The sequence below is a fragment of the Trichoderma harzianum genome, assembly GCF_003025095.1.
Source record: "Trichoderma harzianum CBS 226.95 unplaced genomic scaffold M431scaffold_19, whole genome shotgun sequence".
In the NCBI taxonomy this organism is placed as follows: domain Eukaryota; kingdom Fungi; phylum Ascomycota; class Sordariomycetes; order Hypocreales; family Hypocreaceae; genus Trichoderma; species Trichoderma harzianum.
The window spans coordinates 143649-157115 of record NW_020209267.1 but is presented as its reverse complement, the minus strand read 5'-3'; the positions used below and the strand labels follow the sequence as shown (position 1 = coordinate 157115).

The window sequence follows — 13467 nt, the reverse complement described above, 5'->3', positions numbered from 1 at the left end:
CAGTTATATTCTTCCAGTACCTCTCTGGTACTATCACGGGCTGAAATAGCCTCAGGCTCCCGAGGTCCTTTCAGGCTTCCAATATTTTTATACTTTCTATGGCATCTCCGGCCAGCGCAGCCGTGCGCTTCCTGGCTGGTTCCAAGAAGGCGCCTCGGGGCATTCTGCAGTTGCGGCTGCACGTCAAGCCCGGAGCGAGTAAGAATAGAGAAGGCATTCAGGCGGTCACTGACGACGTGATTGAACTTTGTGTTGCGGCCCAGGCTAAAGATGGTGAGGCCAATCAGGCGGTGATTGAGGTTCTCAGCGAGGCCCTGGACATCCCCAAGTCGAAGTTGGTTCTGGCTCAAGGCGCGAGATCGAGAGATAAGACGGTGGTTGTGCAGGATATCAAGGGCGATGGAACTACGTACGCCAATACGATTCTCGAGCTGCTTCATAAGGCTAGCTCCGAGGCCTCATGATGGTCGATAGCGCGATTTTATCTATGGCGAGAGGTTCGTCGTTGGATAAAGTCCACATGGTTCTATTCCTTCATCTTCGCCGGTGACTCAACGCCGTGCGCTCACCCCGCCATTTATCAATCTTCGAAGTTGGCTGCTTCGTGCATGCACCAACATGCTTTCAAACACTCATGGCGGCATTACTATTTAATGAGCTCTGGAGCCGAATGATTTGCGACACGGGAATATGTTGTAGAATAATAAGCGTCAGCTAACGAATTCAATCATGTCTGAGCCGACTTTTACCATTCAAGCTCTCCAGCTGCAAGATGTGCCCGAGGCAGCTCAGCTCAGCAGCGATGCCTTCCTGACGGATCGCCAAACCCAGATGAAAGCTCTGGGCCGAAACCCGTTCGATATGAAGAAATACCACACGGAGAGTCTTCCCGAAATGCTGAAATCACCCCGATGCGTGATATTAAAGGCCGTTGACAAGGAAACGGGGGAATTTGCCGGCTTTTGCAACTGGGGACTCATCGGATTTTCGCCCGAAGAGATGCCTGTAGTGGAAGGCAGGATCCAACCTCCCGAGAGGCCGGCTGCAGCTCCGGCAGAGCAGTCAGAAAATGAAAACGACAAGGAAAAAGAAACGGATAAATCGTCAGCGGTAGAACCAAAGCCCAGTCCCGATGCAGACCCAGAAGATCCCATCGAGCGACTCCAGGCACTTACAGGCGCCGACTTGGATGCATGGCAGAAGGAAGTGATGCCCAAAGGCACCAAATGCCTTGTGGTTATCGGGCTTTCTGTCTCACCCAAATTCCAGCGACGGGGCATCGGGTCAGCGCTGCTTCGCTGGGGAACCAAGATATGCGACGAAGCGGGCGTCTTTGCCTGGGTTCACTCGTCGGAGCCGGCGTGGAAGATTTACGAAAAGGCAGGATTCCAGGTGATCCGCACGCTCGACGTGGATCTGGACGAGTACGCTCCGTGTCCCCCTCCAGACGAGGGCCCGGATGCCAAATGGGGCCATTATGTCTTTCGATATATGAAGTATTTTGGCTCCAAAGACTGAGGGCGGTTATCAGGTGGACGTGCATGTATGTAGCATTCCAAGGCATCTAAATATACCATCTAACACTATTTCTTGTCCATGTCTCACCATGCTCCATTTATAGAACATGTGCTTTGCATATGAGCATCTACAGATGTTTATCTGAGATTAAACGGCAAATCCACATAAGCTTGCCAAGATTCGAGCATTGCTGGATACAGCACTGATCGGCATTGTGCGGGGAGAGGGATTCGGTAAAGGAGAGCCCGAGCAAGTCAGATTCCGACCAGGTCTCAGCTAATAATGAATGAAAAAAGGAGAGGCTTGATGAATCTCTGCAAGTATACCATGCCTCGTCCAAGGGGAGTGTAAGGGTTATTTTCCCTTTTCCTTTTTCTAAATAATACTCAAGACGTGTATAGCTATGAGAATTATCGGAGCTGGTTCCGGCCTGCTAGCTCCTCGGTTTGAATATCTCATCCATGCTATGCTTCAGATTGAACATGGATTGAAGCTTTTTAGGTTGAGACCTGGGCCGCGCTCCTATAACCCTGCATCAATGTCTTGCTCTATTTACGGCAGCGCGGCGTGCGTGCCTACGGACCGTGTTTGCTCCGCTGGTCTCAAAAATGATTTATTTTTAGAGGCTCTCAGAAGCACATACATTTTAAGACAAATCTATTTAAACGCGCATTGCAGCACGGCATATACAGCTGGTGCTACATGTGCGTGGTGTTGCAATAACAAATGAAGACCGCCTGCAAAGTACTCGTACAAAGCAAAAAGTGGCAATCTTGCGGAAGGCCGGTCCGCTGAGCCTAACTGGAACGGAATCAATCCAATACGACCTTGACGGGAGCTGACCCGAGGACCTGAGCAAGTAGCGGCACAGATGGCCTGCCACACGCATGTACTGGTACAAACTTGATGCACGCTCGTCCACATCTTCACCCTTCCCATATCTTTGCAGATGATGGACAGCATCTTGCTGCTTGTCTCATCCCATCCATTGCATCAGCCAATCTGTGTCTAGTTGGCTCTGCTAAGCACTCCAGCTTGTACCGAAGCGACGGAGCCCAATTACAAGCGTACGGGGATCGCCGACAGCGGATCCTGTGGCCAGAACTTGCAGCGCATCATGCACGCACCAAAGCCGTGCGGCGATTTGATGCTGGAGAGGCACCATCCAGGCGCGTGCTGCAAGGGAGATTGATGTCCATGATCTCGACCGATTAGAACAGGAAACAGGGCATGTTGCCATTACTTCTTGCTATGTGCTAACAAGCGAGCATCGGGGACGTTCTATTCGTCGCTGGCTAGGAGCAAAATCGGCTGGGTGTGCGAGCCGATCGAGGTGTAGTCGCCGTGCCGGGCTTGTTTTCAGCCCCGCAAAGCGCCCATCGTGAGAAGTGCCCAATTGGCATGCATCACGGCTAGAAAAGGGTTGAATATTCTTGCTTGAAGCGGTAGGCGCCCAAAAAAAAGGAAGTTCCCCCCTTGTACATGCATACAGGCGCTTTTGGCCCCCCCCAGATAGTAATAAATGACACTCCCTTTCATCACCTGCTTCCCTGCATGATTTGTTCAGGTGGCTGTTTATGGGGGCAGAGCTGATAAGTGCACACATACACGATCCAGAAGACGGCGTACAAGTATGGGCATCGTGAGATTGGACGGCACACACGTGTATCCCGTCCTAGGCGCGGCTTGTCTTGTGAATGGCTACCTCGCACCTCCTTTTGACTGCCTTGCCAACTAAGGTGCTCACTAGCACCGCTCATTTTATATCACGGGCAGACATCGAGATGATAATGATCTGGAGACACTACTGCGCTTGTTCAGGTATAGGGGTTGAGTTATAAATTGAGGCTAAAAAGCTTGCCAGCTTTTAGCAAGGAACTAGCTCTACCACTAAGATGGAAGTGAAGAGCTAACAGAGACTCCATGCTTGCGCAAAATACTTCCGCCAGCCTGATTCAGATGTCGCCAATCCATGGTATTGCTGAGCACCCCCGGCGTGGTGGAGGCTGCATAAGATCAATCCAATCCAAGCAAGCATCAAGCGCGCAGAGAGTACGAGAAGGTACATGCCTGTGTACGAGTATTCAATTTACGAAGACTTACATGGCGGGGAAGGGGCTCGTATATGTACAGAGTGGGATTATAAGCACACGTTGGTCTGGTATGTTGGGATTGGATGCTTGCCACTTTGACACCATCTCGACAGGTACAAGGTGCAGGTGCAGGTACATGTGGCTGACACTGCGCTAAAGCAAATAAACAACATCGAGAACAGACCAGACGAGAAAAAAAAAGAAAAAAGAAAAACTACATGGACCTTAGTCTATCATCTGCCGGGCCTTGGCACAGCAAAAGAAAGAAACAGGCACGGGGGCTGGCTGAAAAGTGGCCATTTAAATTGGCAAGAAAAACGCTATTGCTCCCTGTACTCCGTAATAGCCTCGATGCTGAGGCGCTCCGTGTGAGGGACAATGCGCCACACGGCCCTAGCGCCTGGAGATGCCCCAAGAAACCAAGAAACGAGGCTTGCATGTACCGTGCACTAGGGACCGCCACACGGATCTGGCTAAATAGAACACGGAACACACGATGGCTCCCGGGCTTTGGATTTGAGACCCCCTTCTTTTTTTTTTTCTCTCTCTATTATTCCCCCCCTGTGGGTACACGTTGATTTTTTTTTTTCTGGAATGATTCCTCTGGTATTAGTGAAAAGAAAGGACGGGGTCGTACTAGGTGTCTTGTTGCGTGTGGTTCCTGTGTTCTTGTTGGTTCTTTTCATTTCCTTGCTTGTATTAGATGCATGATTCCCATGTTCTCTCTACTTCCCCTAGCCGCATGAGGGATTGACTGCATGTGCCTGCCTGCCCGCCCGCCCGTACATGTCAAGTTATTGAAGTATCAATACCTGCGCAGCACTGCACGAGCCTTAGCAGCCAGCAATCCAATCGCTATAACTGGCCACGCTCCAGCACACTTGCAGCGCTGTTGCCCTCTGAACCACCCACCTGATCTTCCTTGTTAGCCTAGTCCCCCGGTCCACCCTCCATCTCGGGCCATCCATTCGCCCATTCAACGGAGCTGGGCTAAACCGTCCAACCTCGATCTAGCCAGCCTCGACCAGCCAGGCTTCGAGGTCAATTGCTTCGCTCCCCAGAAGAGTCGAATCTCGCTCGCCGACTTGCGACGTCATTTGCCAGCTTGACGTTTGACGGTGCAGAACATTGGCTCCGTCCTTCTGCCAGCCCGGCGCACCGCTTCCGTGTCCGGGCGCTTTTTACGTACCTTCTGCCGTCGCTCCGGTCCGCCAGCCAGCCAAAAAGGCCAAGCCCAAAAGGCCCCCAGGTTCAACCATCAACGCTCGTCCGACCCGACGGGAGAAAGAGAGAGATTGAGAGAGCAGAACGGGAAAGGGAAAGGGACTTTTGACGCAGAATTTGAGCGAGCTCTGGCCCGACTCTGCGACTGCAGCTTTGTCGATTCTTGGCCCTTCGCTGAGCCTCAATTGGAGGCGCGTCGCTTCCTCGCATATTGCCTCTTTTGATCCCGCTCAAGACCACCGACTCGGCCCAGAATGTCCGGGACAGAGGCTGCCACTGCTCCAGGCGGCGGGGGAAACAATGCCAGTGAATTTGTGAGTAGGGACTCTTCTGCTTTGCCTTGCCGTATAACTACATGAGTGCTAATCGGATTGATGATGTCAAGGTCCGCAAGCTGTTTCGGTAATTGCTCGCCAACAAACCACAAGTCTCTCCGCACCCGACTGACGTTGCCTTAGCATGCTCGAAGACCCGTCACACCAAGATGTAGCTCGATGGGGAAAGGATGGCGATTCATTTGTCGTTGTCGAGGTGGGAATCATCTGGTTTACAGCTTGATATCTGCGTGCGCTCTTATTGACTTTTTATCCACAAAACAGGGCGAAAAGTTTACGAGATCTATCCTACCGAAGCATTTCAAGCACAGCAACATGTCTAGTTTTATTCGACAGCTCAACAAATACGACTTCCACAAGGTCAAGCCATCCAGCGATGGCGACTCAGCCTCCCCGAATGGCAATGTAAGTCCCTTGGCCGATGGAATACCCCCAAGTTACACTACGTTGGGGGGCGCATGACTAAGAATTGGGACTCGATGTGCAGATCTTGGAGTTTAAACATCCCTACTTCCGCGTCGACAGCAAAGACGATTTGGATAACATCCGCCGAAAAGCGCCGGCCACGAGAAAACCTCAGGTCGCAGAGGACTTCACCACGAGCCAGCATGTCAGCGTCATATCCGAGCAGCTGACGGCTACGCAGCAGCAGGTGCAGCAGCTCCAGGAGCTGTTTGCCGATGTTTCGCAAACCAACAGGCTCCTCGTCAACGAGGTTCTTACCCTGCAAAAGATGCTCAATGCACAGAAGCAGGCGCAGTACGAGATGCTCAACTACCTCTCTCCTTACAACCACAACCGGAATAATGGGATGATGAGCCACTCGTTGAACTCGAATGGCAACATCCCGACGGGGGATGGAGACGAAGCTGTGCCGGAGCTCAGAAGAGCGCGAGAGCTGCTCTCCAGCGTCGCGGCCGACGCCGTAGCCGATCGTGAGCTTGAGCGTCTGCATGACATTTACGAATCCCCCGCAGACTCGGCAACCATGGTGACCCCCGTATCGATGCCGATGATGCATGACCCTATGAATGACATTAGCCGGTACCCCGTTTATCCTGTAGGACAGACTGTTGGCATTGATCCTTTCCACTCGGATCACATCAACAAGATTCCATATGCTATCCCCAACGAGGGCAGTGCCGGCCCCATGGACCAACACCAGCAGCATCAGCAACAACACACGCCGCAGCCCGGGTCATCCAATCAGATGAACAATGTGCCTGGCTCGGCGGAGAAGCCTGTGTCGTTGTGGGGGGCAAAAAAGCCTGTTGTGTTCCTGGTGGAAGACGATCCCACATGTGCCAAGATTGGCATCAAGTTTCTCAAATCCATGGGCTGCGATGTTGAACATGCCGTAAGTGAATTGCATCCCCCCCAGACCGGAAACAATAAGAGGACGCTGCGCAGCGCACGGTCCCGCGTTACATGTCGGTGATGTTTAGCGGCTAACAACTTGCAGAATAATGGCGCGGAAGCATACAACAGGATCAGTACCGTTGGGCGTGACCATTTCGACCTGATCTTCATGGACATCATCATGCCCCGGTTGGATGGTGTATCAGCAACCATGTATATCCGCCAACACTGCCCAGCCACACCCATTATTGCCATGACGTCAAACATTCGTCCGGACGAGGTGAATGGATATTTCGAGCATGGTAAGTTTTGAAGGAACTGGAGAGCAATCCGATTGTTGGACGTCAAGCTGACTGGTGGCACAGGGATGAATGGCGTGTTGGCCAAGCCATTCACAAAGGAAGGCATGCTCAAATCTGTCAAGCAAAACCTGCAACACTTGTTGAAGAACCCACCCACCCAGTCGGACAACGGGCACGGGTCTGCGTTCATCATGAACGTTCCGTATCTGAACACGACGGGCAACCCCATCAAATTCGAGTCGCCAACTCCACCTGCAGGTGCCAGCGGCTCGAACTGGTCATCCGGCCACATGTCCCAGAACGGGGTCGACCAGGGCTTTGGGCTCATGGACGGAAGCAGCCAGTATAACATGTCGCAAAGTAGAGGCGCGTACTCGACGATGGATGCTTCCTCTGGCCGCATATCCGACCATGATAGCCCACCGGAGAAGCGGCAGCGTCTGAATAACTCGCAACGGAATTATGCTTAACGCCAAGGCTGATGATTAATTCTGTGCATCAAGATGCTCTGTTGGATGGACCGTTTCGTCTTTTATGTCTCCTCAACCCCCCTTCCGCTTTCCGCCTTCACCCTTTCCCCCTCTTGTCGACTCATTGCATGGAGACACTTTGTTATCGGCGTTGTAACTTGTTTTTAACCCAAGGAGGAGCCTTTTTCTTCTTTGTTTCTTTTTTTTTTTCGGTCCTCAGAGATGGATTCTACCTGTTCTCCTGGGATTTCTGGTTGGGATGATGATTTTGCGTACCGGTTGGATATTTTTGTCGGGGCATTCTGTGGCAATGTTTCCCAAAGAAGAAGGAAACGCTATATTTTGTTCTCTTTTTTTTTTTTTTGAAATGACGAAAATCGGAGTTGTGATGATGTATGCTTTGATTAGGTTATGGGTTTATGAGGAGAATGGGCTGGATAAGGCCGCCCTTTGCTGTGATGAAGCCGTGCTGGTGCTGAAAGGCCCGAAGCACTAGGGAGCCTGGATTTGGTAACTATTTCATGACAGAGAGTGGTTAATCATACGATCTATTTGCACGAGGAAACACACTTTACAAGCTCACCATTTTGTAAATAAAGCGACTGATGATCATCTTTGTATGTGTGAAGAAAGGAAGTCGAAGAGTATGAGTCAAAGTGAGATGTTGCTCGTCCTGACTAAATGCCTCCCAGGTACGGAATTACGGGGTCCGGATCCAAGAAGTCGGTATGACAGATGGGAGGCCGTTCGCGGCATTAACACTTTATATTTTTTTTTCTTCACTCCCCCTGCGAGCGAGCGGAGGAAAGAAATGGGCCGAGGCGAGATCCGATTGCGCATCTCCAGCACGACGTCACATTACCTTACCTTACCTACCTTACCTTATGCATAGGTAGGTAGACGAGGCCGGGGGGTGGATGGGTATGTTAGCGGAGCACCAACTCCGGCACACCACTATACACGGAACAGGGGAACGTACGACGTCACCGACAAAGAAAGTAGAAGAAAAATAATGCCAAGCGTTGCAGGAAGGAAGAAAAAAATCACACCTTGGGATGCCTGCAGCCGTTAGATCCGACGGCACTTGGGGGGGAGGAGAGGTTCCATAGTGGTCTGGACCGGGGGAATAGATGGAGACGGGGGATTTCTTGGGAAGCGGGAAGCGGGGGATGACGGCGACATGGGATAACGGGAGATTTTTTGGCGATGAATAGAAGTGTGTGTAAGCGTGGGTTTTGGGAGAAGGGATTTGTAGAGGCTTATATATATGTTGCTCTTTTGTATGGGTTATTGGGGGAGGAAAAGAGAAGATCAATGCCTATCAATTCATGCGAAGAGGCGGAGGTGAGCCACTTATACCGAGAGAACTGGGGGCAATGGATGTCAGCCGTGGTTGAATTTGTTTGCTACACATTAATGCCTTGCTGCTTGCCAGGGCACTAAGCAGTCTATCCGGGTGCCTATTATTACTACCTTGGGATTATCATGTGGCGAAAAAAAAAAAAAAGCAAGAGGTCAGAGTGTACCTCGCGTAAGCCCTGGGAGCGAGTTGTTTATGCGGCAATCAATTTTGGATGTTGTGCCTTGATGCCGGCAGCCTTTTTTCTTGTTTGATGCTACCTCGCCTGGGAGGAAGATCGATGCGGCGAGTGGGCGGGCGGCGTTTTTTGTGATACAGCGGGAGCGTTTTGATGCTGTGGCACTTACACGGGAGCGATACGAGGGTGGTTGTTTTATGTTGATGTTTTGGTTTGCTTTTCCTGTTTTTGATGTTTGACAACAAGGGGGCATGAGAGGAGGGATTGAGTTATGATTGCAAACACGGCAAGCCAATAGTGTTTGCGCCCATTATCCTAAAGCTCTGACAAAACCCCGGCTGACGAAGGAATGGTAAAAGAAAGATGACAAGATGACTGCTTTTCGCCCTTCTGGTTTTGGAACTTTCGAGACCCTTGAGTTTGGGGGAAGCATTGAAGCTGAGTGGAAGATCTTTGCCAGATGGGGTAATTTGGGTGTTCTGATTCGGAGACGATCCGGAGGGTTGGGCCAAACTCTATTCTGTTCATGTGCGGGAAAACAAGCTGGAGCTCTTATGAGAGAAGTTTGCATAAGGAGGGATTGAGAGTTAATACATCACTATCAGCTAAGTGTGTGGTGTAAATAGTTGCTGAAAGCTGTGGTTGATTCATCATTGAAGCTTTATGGTTAATGAATGAAAACTATGGGAGCTTTGAGGGAGCATTGGGGGGAGCTTACTTATTCCTTGAGTCTCCTACTGTCATTACTTTCCTCTAGTAACTGATACTACAGCTATATTCCTCTACTATCTTGTCAATATTATCATTGCCTAGCTTTACATTTGAGATACGAGATACTGATTAGCAAATTCGGAGTGCTGAATACTATGGACGCCGCTTAGACGGGCAGCTTCAGAAGGTGTGTGCCTCTAAAGGGCCCTATAAGCTGACATCAGCACCTCACTTTACACGTACCGTCTCCAATACAGTAGATTCACGTTATTCACACCATGCACTTTAGCTGCCCAGTCAGTTTCAATTTACGCGTCCAGACGCGTTTTCCCCAATCAGTCCAATTGAGCATCTCCCCGCGCAAGGGTTTGGGCCTTGTTCGCCAGATCAAGTATTCCGACCTGATTTTCCGTCATAGGATCAAGCCGATAGCCAATCAGCTCATATTCAATTGTCTTTGCTTATACAAAAAAGAGAAGCAATGCCACACTCGCTCTCTCCCAATTCAGACAACGCCGCTGCTGTCAAGGACGAACAACCAGACGGTGAATCAGGAATTCCCACCAACGTTGCTCCAGCAGGGACAGCCGCAACGATGGCAGACGACGATATCGATGTTGATATGAATGAGGCAGAGGCACCGCCTGCAGGCCAAGCGGAGGAAGCAAAAAAGGAGGTCAAGTTGGACGAACTATTCGCAGATGACGACTCCGACGACGAGTTTCCAAGCTCGGCGCCCGTCAAGCGTGAAGGCGTCAGCTCACCCGTACGGGCAGCTTCACCATCGTATGTGCTCTCAGTCAGCTCGAGAAGTAGCAGGCCACTGACTGCTAAATGCATAGAAATATCCCGGCTTCGGATCCAGAGGTCATGCGCAGTTTTTACCAGCGACTCTTCCCCTGGCGACAGCTTTTCCAGTGGTTGAATCACAGCCCGATGCCCACGAATGACTTTGGCAATCGTGAGTTTGCTTTTACTCTACAAAACGACGCATATCTGCGGTACCAGTCTTTTGCAACGGCAGATCTGTAAGCCAATGCCGACCAAATCATACAACTAGGCCCACTGTGCTCACAATGTGTCCAGACTACGGAAAGATGTCCTCCGCCTCATGCCATCTCGTTTCGAAATCGGCCCCATCTATTCAACAAACCCTCGAGATCGAAAGACTCTGCGCAACTCGTCTGCCTTCAAGCCATTGTCAAAGGAGCTCTGCTTCGATATCGATTTGACTGATTACGACGACATTCGAACATGCTGTGACAAGGCCACCATTTGCAACAAGTGCTGGCAATTCATGACCATGGCCATCAAGGTTGTTGATGTGGCTCTGAGAGACGACTTTGGCTTCAACCACATCATGTGGGTGTACTCCGGACGAAGAGGTGCCCACGCTTGGGTGTGCGACAAGAAGGCCAGGTTGATGGATGACCAGAAGCGTAGGGCCATAGCAAGCTACTTGGAAGTAATCAAGGGTGGCTCGCAGAGTGGCAAAAAGGTCAATATCAAGAGGCCGCTGCACCCACATCTCAGGTGAGTGACGAGTTTGTGCTTTTGGTAGATGAAACCAATGGTAGCAGTGGTGCTAACATGCTCTTCAGTCGGAGTCTTGACATTCTCAAGACGCACTTCCAAGAAGATGTACTGGCTGAGCAGGACCCTTGGGCGACAGATGAACAAGCTCAGAAGCTATTGCAACTCCTCCCCGATCGAACCCTAAACGACTCACTACGCCGCAAATGGGAAGCCGCTCCAGGACGATCATCAATCTCAAAATGGGCTGACATTGATGCCGTGGCTAAGACTGGTGCAAGCAAGCACTTGGATGCTAAGGCATTACTAGAAGCTAAGCAGGATATCGTACTGGAATATACCTATCCTCGCCTCGATATCGAAGTCAGCAAGAAGCTGAACCATTTGCTCAAAAGCCCCTTTGTTGTGCATCCAGGCACGGGGCGGGTCTGCGTGCCCATTGATACCAAAGCTCTAGAGGACTTTGATCCTCTTGGTGTACCTACGGTACAGAGCTTGCTTGCGGAAATTGATTCTTGGAAGGGTGGAGAGGACGGTGAAGAAGATGACAAGTCGAAGGCTACTGTTGCCGACTGGGAAAAGACTAGCCTTAAGCCATATGTTGAGCAGTTCAGATCCTTTGTATCGGCTCTCATCAAGGATGAAGGGATTGCAAAAGTAAAGCGAGAGCGAGAGGATGATTCGATGGATTTTTAGAAATCATAATGATATGGAGCATCAATGGATTGTCACTAGGTTGCATATAGTGGTAGGATATATAATTTGGTGCCGCAGGTTTTGGGTATGAATCTCGGCTTGGTATTGGTCAAGGAGCTATATACAGCGATTACGTCTATGATGATGTCTCGTTTACTTGTTCAGCGTGGCTTTCATCTGCAGCATCAGCCGATACTTCAGCTGTTGAAGCATCTTGTGCTTTGGTTTCTGATGCCTCCGCCTCCTCGTCTTCATCGTCCTCATCATCCTCTTCCTGCCCCCCTTCCTCAACCTCTTCACCATCACCAACATCTTCACTTCTTAATCTTCCGCCCTTTCTCTTTGGGATCACGCTCAAAAAAGCCTGGCCCCAGTCGCCGCACTCCAGCCACTTGAGCATAATCTCAACAACATGGTTCGTCGCCAGGACTTGCCGGCTCTGCATCACCATGAACTGGCCAATCGGTAGTCTTGCCGTTCGAATGCCCAACTCCCGCGCACGTCTATAGCAAAGACCTTTTTCACGGTTCTTGTCGACAAGTCCACCCACGACATAGCATGTGTTTGGCTCCAAGCGCTCGAGTGTGTAAGGAGAATCAGATGACAAGTACACAATATCCTTGTTCGCCTCATCCAGAGGCGGCTCCGGACTATCAATAGGAAAAGGATCGGTGTCATCACGAGTCCATGTCGAAGGCTCGTCGAGACTGCGCTGTAGCGACTCAATCATTTCACCTCCGCTGCCGTCGGAGGCATTCAGGCGCTCACGAATCTTTGCCGCACAACTAGTGAAGTCGCCGTCGTGGAACCAGACACCCTTCCAGTTCTTGTGCACACCACCAAGCACCTCGTGAAAGCGCTTCGCAATCCCCTTGTTGAAGCCCGCGACCCAGAGATGCGAGCGGTACCTTGCCTGCCTGTTGTCGGAGTACGCTCTCGTGACCTGGCTGGACAGCGAGACGCGCTCCTTGTCCATCATGTACTCCTCAAAGTCGCAGTCGATGATGATGCCCACGGGGGTCAGGGTAGAGGGAGTCTTCTTCTTCTGCAGCTCCAGAGGGTCGACGCCCTGGGCGATGAGGGCGGCGCGCTCGGAGCGGACGCGGGATTTGCGCTCGTGGCGCTTTTCCTTGCGGCGCTTGCGGCGGTCGTCTTTGCCGGCTTCCCATTCTTCTTGCCTGCGGAGACGCTTGAGGGCGTTTTTGGACATGGGAGCTTGTTCTTGTGTTGTGTTTGTTGGTTCTGAGGGAGGTTGTGCTGAGGCTGAGGCTGAGGCTGAGGCTGAGGCCACGGTGGTCTCGATTGAACTCATTTCTGCGATGATATATGTGTTGTATAGATTGGATGATAGATTTTTTATGAGTATATGAGGCAATGAATAGTCGATAAGTGATGAAGAATCCAATTGGAGCTGGGTTGACTTTGAGATTGAGCTGCTTGTGGTGTAGTTGAGATCACATCTGCTAAGGGCTATTCATGAGATGGTGAGTCAAACAGGAGCAGTACCAGCCAGTTTTTGAGGGTTTTGTGACTCTAGGAAGCTTCTAGGTTGTATGAAGCTATTAACATGCACAATTGATCACTGCAATGCCGCTAGAATGCTCTCAATCGCCAATATCATGGAATTTTCACAACCCTTACAACTCTCTTTTTTCTATGGAGCAATCTTTTGCACCCCAAATCTCTTG

The 13467-nt window shown here is 50.7% G+C and overlaps 6 protein-coding genes across 6 annotated transcripts; 5 read left to right on the top strand and 1 right to left on the bottom strand.

Moving 5' to 3' along the window:
• Positions 1-98: 98 nt before the first annotated feature.
• M431DRAFT_486885 (hypothetical protein) lies at positions 99-464 on the top strand (the record flags this gene model as incomplete). The annotated part of the gene is made up of 1 exon (XM_024916437.1): positions 99-464. The coding sequence occupies one exon, from the start codon at positions 99-101 to the stop codon at positions 462-464; it is 366 nt and encodes a 121-aa protein (XP_024768939.1).
• Positions 465-585: 121 nt separating this feature from the next.
• Positions 586-1759, top strand: M431DRAFT_276757 (hypothetical protein). Its single transcript, XM_024913983.1, has 2 exons — positions 586-1543; positions 1622-1759. Exon 1 carries the CDS (start codon positions 730-732, stop codon positions 1516-1518), a length of 789 nt encoding a protein of 262 aa, XP_024768938.1. The 5' UTR covers positions 586-729; the 3' UTR covers positions 1519-1543; positions 1622-1759.
• Positions 1760-5089: 3330 nt separating this feature from the next.
• M431DRAFT_543281 (hypothetical protein) lies at positions 5090-7742 on the top strand (the record flags this gene model as incomplete). Its single annotated transcript, XM_024921149.1, has 7 exons — positions 5090-5149; positions 5221-5237; positions 5294-5366; positions 5435-5575; positions 5658-6527; positions 6633-6831; positions 6895-7742. The coding sequence occupies 7 exons, from the start codon at positions 5090-5092 to the stop codon at positions 7299-7301; spliced, it is 1767 nt and encodes a 588-aa protein (XP_024768937.1). The 3' UTR covers positions 7302-7742.
• Positions 7743-8324: 582 nt separating this feature from the next.
• M431DRAFT_276709 (hypothetical protein) lies at positions 8325-8780 on the top strand. Its single transcript, XM_024913982.1, has one exon. It carries the CDS (start codon positions 8508-8510, stop codon positions 8742-8744), a length of 237 nt encoding a protein of 78 aa, XP_024768936.1. The 5' UTR covers positions 8325-8507; the 3' UTR covers positions 8745-8780.
• A 1251-nt stretch (positions 8781-10031) lies between these two features.
• M431DRAFT_500347 (hypothetical protein) lies at positions 10032-11779 on the top strand (the record flags this gene model as incomplete). The annotated part of the gene is made up of 4 exons (XM_024917916.1): positions 10032-10336; positions 10393-10578; positions 10637-11083; positions 11152-11779. The coding sequence occupies 4 exons, from the start codon at positions 10032-10034 to the stop codon at positions 11777-11779; spliced, it is 1566 nt and encodes a 521-aa protein (XP_024768935.1).
• Positions 11780-11915: 136 nt separating this feature from the next.
• On the bottom strand, positions 11916-12992 carry M431DRAFT_59200 (hypothetical protein; the record flags this gene model as incomplete). Its single annotated transcript, XM_024921535.1, has 1 exon — positions 11916-12992. A coding segment is annotated over one exon (1077 nt), but the record flags the coding sequence as incomplete, so codon positions are not given.
• Between the last annotated feature and the right edge of the window lie 475 nt (positions 12993-13467).

What these genes read in the sequence shown, in the direction of transcription:
- M431DRAFT_276757 (XM_024913983.1), top strand. Translation starts at nt 730, where the DNA reads ATGTCTGAGCCGACTTTTACCATTCAAGCTCTCCAGCTGCAAGATGTG.
- M431DRAFT_276709 (XM_024913982.1), top strand. Translation starts at nt 8,508, where the DNA reads ATGAATAGAAGTGTGTGTAAGCGTGGGTTTTGGGAGAAGGGATTTGTA.